The sequence below is a fragment of the Ruditapes philippinarum genome, unplaced genomic scaffold (assembly GCF_026571515.1).
Source record: "Ruditapes philippinarum isolate M1 unplaced genomic scaffold, ASM2657151v2 ctg2381_1_1_1_1, whole genome shotgun sequence".
Lineage (NCBI taxonomy): Eukaryota > Metazoa > Mollusca > Bivalvia > Venerida > Veneridae > Ruditapes > Ruditapes philippinarum.
The window spans coordinates 94,447-100,909 of NW_026858840.1; the positions used below are offsets into that span (position 1 = coordinate 94,447).

The window sequence follows — 6,463 nt, forward strand, 5'->3', positions numbered from 1 at the left end:
CCTGAAGGAATTATTACAGGTATCAGATGAGAGAGTATTGACTTTATTTTAATGGTGTAGTATATATATTTATGTATAGAAATTTGTAATTAAATACTATATTTGGTGTTTTTATTACAAAGTTTTCTTTTCCTACTAACGCCCACAACTTGATTCTCATTGGTGAACAGTCGGTAATAAGAGCTATAAGTCAGTAAATTTTCTGTGGCCTTTAAATTTTTTATTATCAAGACTGAAATCAGATAATTATACATGATCATGATATGCATGGGAAATTGATTTATAAAATTTCCTAGTAAACAAATGCCACATTTAGTTGATTAACACTCTTCTAGTCACATTTTTGCCTCAATTGTCATCAAACTTGGTTAGGATGTGTGTCTAAGTAATTGCTCGGATGACTAAAATTGAACATGGGTCATCTCGGATGAAAAACTGGGTAGCAGGAGCTTTATGAAGAAAAATCTTATTAACACTCTAGTGGCCACTTTTTTGTTCCAAATATCCTTGAAATTAAACACAAAGGTTGTTTTGATGATTTCTAGCTCAAGTTTAAATACATGTTATCTAGGGTCAAAATCTAGGTCACACAGCTCAAATATTGAAAAACCTTCTTAACACTCTAGGGGCTACTGTTTCAGCCCATACATCCTTGAAATTGGTCAGAATGGTTGTTTTAATGATGGGTCACCAATGGTCAAAAACTAGGTCAGACAGGCATAATATGGAAAAACCTTTTTAACATTTTAGTGGCTACTGTTTTGGTCTAAATATACATGTGTCAGAATGGTTGTTTAGATAATTTCGAGTTAAAGTTGGAATATGGGTCATCTGGGGTTGAAAAACTAGGTCAAACAGCCCAAATATGGGAAACCTTTCCAAATGTCATAGAAATTGGTCAGAAAATTAAATCAACTTAATTCTTACAATGTACATAATTAGTTTTAAGATGCCTGATTTAAGGCAACAATTTCCCAATCTTGTCTGTATACACATACTGGCGGAAGGTTACATTCCACATGAAATTGTCTGAAATATAAAACTCTTTTATATAATTTCCCAGGGGACACTTTACAGTAAGGGAAAAAACTGTAGCAGGAAACAGTTAAATGGCAGCTGTTTCATTTATCTGGACACTGGCCATGATTTATCTTGGGGGAGGAACTATAATTGTTAAAATACAGGATACTTTTCTTGTTGGTCTGGTCAAATTAATTATAACAAAAGACTGGCTGCATTCATCATTGGTCAATCAGTGTGTTTGGCATGTGATTGAATAGGTTAATGTTCAATCGGCTGAAATTTTGTACTTTATGAATTGCAGGGTTTGAAACTTTGAGGGATTTCTCTGAATATATATCATATATCAGAGTGTTAAAAATTAGCAGTCCACAAAGTAAGCTTGATTATAAAATGCAGGGCTTCCATTAGTGGAAGTTTGGGAGATATTTACTGCTTGATTTTAGCTTGTGGCTTCAAAAATGTAATGCTTTACTTTCTTTACCTATATTATGTGACTTCCAATGTCAGAGATTTTGCAGTCTCTGACTTCCAAATTTTTTAACTTAATGGAAGCCCCAGGTGAAGTCTAACTTGATATTTATACTGATATACATGTATTGATGGATTGGTGTGAAATTGACGTAAATTCTTCATTATGTAATATGAGTTGCAGCTGTTTCACATTAAACCATCAATATATGCATGTATAATTATGCAGGTAGACTTTATGTAAAGTTTATATGAAGTTTTTAAAAAAAGCTGAAAGGTTATGACACAAGTTCAAAAATAGAAATTTATTCTTTATTATATGTAGAGGGATAAATAAGTTAATTTTTGTTAGTTTAATTTTTAGCATTTTTATCTCTTTTGACCATTTAAGCAGCTAGCTATCAGGTTTTACCAGTGACACATAAACTAAACAAAGAATGTAATTGTAGGCTGACTTGGGTACACAAATATCAGTCCTATTTGTACCTGCATTTAAAATAAAATCTTAATATGGGCCTCTGATGAATATCTGCAGGACCCTCACTTATTTTGAGATCATTGGGCTGTAAAATGATAACCAAATTAGCAGGAGCGAGTGTCCTAATTGCCAGACCAGTAGGAAAAGTGGTGCAGCTTATCATATTCTTTAGTCTTTACTTTTGTTAAACTTAAATTTGTATATTTAAACTAATGGCATTTTTAGATTGAAAGCAGGAGAAATTTGGCTGCAGGTATGCATTGAATTTGAAACATTTTAATGTAACGATTTCATGTGCTTATTTTATATTGAATTTGTTATGTACATGTATACACGGATATGTATGCAGTTACCTATATTAGATTCACACTAGATTATTCTGTTTTCATACTTAGGTTAGTATCTGGATGTAAATCTGATATTATTTGAATAGCTGGGGAGATAGATATTTTGTACCAGGTGTGAAAACTTCATTTACTATATTGTTGCAGTCCGTCATTTACCTTTTTCTATGTTTGTAGCTGACAGATTTTCTGGTCAATTATTACCAGCAGACGCAAAATACGTCGTTCTACCAGGTGAACAGGGAATGCTGGGAATGCTGTCCCCTCTCTGTCCTATCTTGTCCCTTATTTGTTCAAGATGATGTTTGTATTATAATATATTATCCCCCACCCCCTCTCTTCCTCTAATACTTTTATTTACTTGCTGAATTATATAACATATCAGTTAAGTGCAGGTCGTGTAGTGTGAACTGTTGAAAAGGAAGTTATATTTTCAAGTTGAAATTTTTTGCTTTGAATTTGATGTTTTCTTTATCTTTGTGATAAGTAAATCGGATCTTGACAAATTCTTACCATGTTTAATTTGGATTATTTCCTTCTTCCTGATATTCTGATGTTAACCTATGTTTTAAACTTGTCAAATTTGTCAAGTATTTTTTAAAGACTTTCAATAGTTTTGTCTATTAATACAAACCAATTGAATTGGCCAGTTTGTCGTTATAATGTCAGAACTAAATATACAACAAGATACGTAATAGATTAAGGACAAATCCGATGACAGTTTTTGATCTCTTATCTTCCAACAGTTTTTAGCTATTCTTAATGATGAACAATGTCTCCTATTGAACCTAGCTACCATTTGTTTCCTTCAGACTTGATTTGATTTGAGATTGATTAAATGCTGCAAGTTTTGTATTAAGGAAATGAAGCCCCAATTACTGAAATATATAAATCTCAGTGTTTGATATTTATGTTTTGTTCACTTTAAGAATTTGTCTTTTATTTTCTGTTGAATGATGCCCACCCGTTTTAGAAATAATAATTTTAAAATAATTCATTTGCTGCCCCCCCAACCACCAATGGTTGTTGGATCCTAACACTACTAAGAAAAAGCCAGTTTAAAGCCAGGGACCAGCATGCCAATACATGCTATCTGACCAGACTCTCTACTTTTGGCATACAAATTTCCCTAAAATCTTAAATGGACTCATCTAAATTCAAACTTAGGGCTAGTCCATTATGCAGATTCAGCTGGGGTTAGGAGTAATTTAGTATTTGCACGGGACCTGTGTTTCAGTTTTGCGTTCTTTCTTTCCCCTTTTTTCAACTCTATACTACATTACACTTCGACCATGAGTTATATTAATTTATGTTATATTGTTATTTTTTTATCGGGAATGCGAAATATCTAATTAATATCATAATAGTGCAATTGTTTATATTGGCAGTATGATTATTTAATAAACAATACTAACTGATTTCAAGCTGAGTGGTGAACAGTTGGTTAATGTGATATATTATATTTATGTAACAAAGTAAAAAAATGTTATAACTGTGAGTATTACAAATCTTAAAGCTGTTGAAAATATAAGTTTCTAATGTAACTGCCAAAATAAACAGCTGTATGAGATTTGTAAAGGAAAAAAGGATTTTTAAGGATTATATATTGTATATTTATATTATATATATTTGTAAAAGATATAGATATTTAAGAAAAAAAAGTTATTTTTTGAAGCCTGATTGTAAAGAAAGTTTGTAGCTTAAATTTGAACCACTCTTTAGTCTGCTTCCTATTGACATACTAGGAAACATGGTGTTGACCCAACTTGGGCTTGAACCCACATCCCTGTCACCTTATCCAATAGCCCACAGGTCCTCAGATATTTTTTCATAGTGTTATGAAAGCAGTAAGGTCAAATATTATTGAGAGGTATGGTCAAAGGTTATTTAAGGAAAGATTTGAGAGAAGTCTTACCAAGAGTGCCAGGGTTTGAGACTGGGGCATGTCACAAATATATGTGACAATTTAGCTGATATACAGCAGATTTTGTAACAGGCCATGTGTAAATGATAGCTGCGTTCTTCACATCATTTGGCTGTCCAGAATAAATTGTCTTTGACACAAGGAAGATTTTCGCAGTTAACATGTATGTTAATTATTCTCCACTCCAGTCTCATGAGGAGAAGTTGGCTTTCATAAACTGTGAACATGTTGCTTATAGAATCTAGAATTATAGGATCTAGAAACACTTGCAATATGAACAGTCTGTGACAAATATGCTGCCGATGTCAAGTTGTTGACCTTTTAAATAAGGTAAAAAACTTAATTGAACACATCCAGTATAAAGTCTGGGAAATGATTTTGCTTATATCGACTAGTTTTTTTGATATCTTGAATTATTGCGCTGCTACATAGAAAAATAGTTTTTATTTCAGAATTTCAATCTTGTACTGAATTGATTCCCATTTTGTGTTTTATTTTACAGTTTTTCCGAGATGAGTTGCAGAACACAGATGGGTTTGAAAGGCAGTCGATATTCCATGGACATGATGATAAAATAAGTGTAGCTGATCTCTGGAATGCATGGAAAAGATCTCATGGTTTGTTGGGTTTGTCTGTCTGTCTGTCTGTGCCCTAGTTAGAAGGGTCTAGACATTTATATGGTCCTGAAGAGGAAGTTATATCATATATTTTGCTATATGCCACTGTATTCACAGTTTTGTCAATTATGTAAATGTGAATTCAGTGCTACATGATATTATACCTGTTCATTTCTTTACTTCATTTGTTATATACATGTATATTTGAATGCAATTTGCTCATAATGTTTCATGCTCAACCAATTTCTATATGTTTGTTTTGTTCTTTAAACTTCTGTATTATTTTCAATATGATACAATGTACCATATATAAGAATGGGTCATTTCAAAGTTAAAGAAACTTGGATAGTTTAAGAAAAACTTGGGTATCGTTTGCAGTAATAGGAGAGTTTGCAGCTTACAGAATATAGACTCGTACCCGGACTCAGTTCTATGAATGGAATGCAGCTGCACATGGTCTCATGTTCCATAGAACAAACTTTAATTAAATTAAACATATTTAGCGCTTATAATTACAAGTATATTACTATAAAGGTTCAAAGGGTATATTCATGTGACAAAAATATAAAAAGCATAATACAGTATTATAATATTGTTACATAAATATGAATTGGAATAATTAAAAATTATTTATATGTTCATTTTCTTGCAATAATATTATTTTGTTGAAAGTGAAGTATGATTGAAAAAGAAAATAAATCTACTGGCCACTTTACATGTTTGAATGGTGAAACTATTTCACTGATAATTACAAATTGCAATGTAGTTGTTTTAGATGCCCGCGATAATTGTGCAAGATGATATTGTGAATATTTTGATATTATATTTCAGTATATAACTGGACAGTGGAGGATGTGGTAGAATGGTTGATATGGTCAGTGGATTTACCGCAGTATGCTCAATTGTTCAGGGATAAACACATCAATGGGTCATACTTACCCAGGTACGTGCAAAATGAAAACTAGTAAAAAAGTGTCCCTTCTAATGTAGCTACTTAATTTAGGTAGTACCAAAATACAAATGATTTAATTTTAATAAGATAACTTGTTAAAAAAATAAATATTATATGCTGTGTTATATCACTGGTTCTAGACTCGCTAAATGACATAAAAAAAACTTATCCATACCTCACTTAATAAATTATCCATACCATGTAAAATATCTTAAATAAACTTATCCATACCTTGCTAAATATCTTAAATAAACTTATCCATTCCTCGCTAAATATCATAAAAAACTTATCCATACCTTGTTAAATATCTTAAATAAACTTGTTCATACATCACTAAATATCATAAATGAATTATCTGTACCTCTCTTAATATCTTGAATAAAGTTATCCATACTTCACTAAATAAACTTATCCATACCTCACTAAACATTATAAGTAAACTTATCCATACATCACTAAACTTTATTAGTAAACTTATCCATACCTTGCTAAATATCTTAAATAATCTTACACATCTTTCATTTACTAAGAACTGATATAACTGAATAGTTAACAGTGCAGACAATTGTTTAGATGGCGTTGATGTGATGTTTTCACATCTGGTCTTGGTCAGCATTGGTCACATGGGTAGTTTTAGTTGCCACTTGCAGGATGAAA

At 31.6% G+C, this 6,463-nt stretch overlaps 1 protein-coding gene across 1 annotated transcript in view; it reads left to right on the forward strand.

Annotated features, from left to right (window-relative positions):
• LOC132754460 (stromal interaction molecule 1-like) overlaps window positions 1-5,797 on the forward strand; it is a gene marked incomplete at its 3' end in the record, with an annotated part of 36,600 nt that extends 30,803 nt beyond the window's left edge. Inside the window, exons 3-4 of the mRNA XM_060745088.1 lie at window positions 4,740-4,854; window positions 5,686-5,797. Coding sequence (XP_060601071.1) covers window positions 4,740-4,854; window positions 5,686-5,797 — 227 coding nt within the window. The remainder of the gene's footprint in view (window positions 1-4,739; window positions 4,855-5,685) is intronic.
• Window positions 5,798-6,463: the final 666 nt, after the last annotated feature.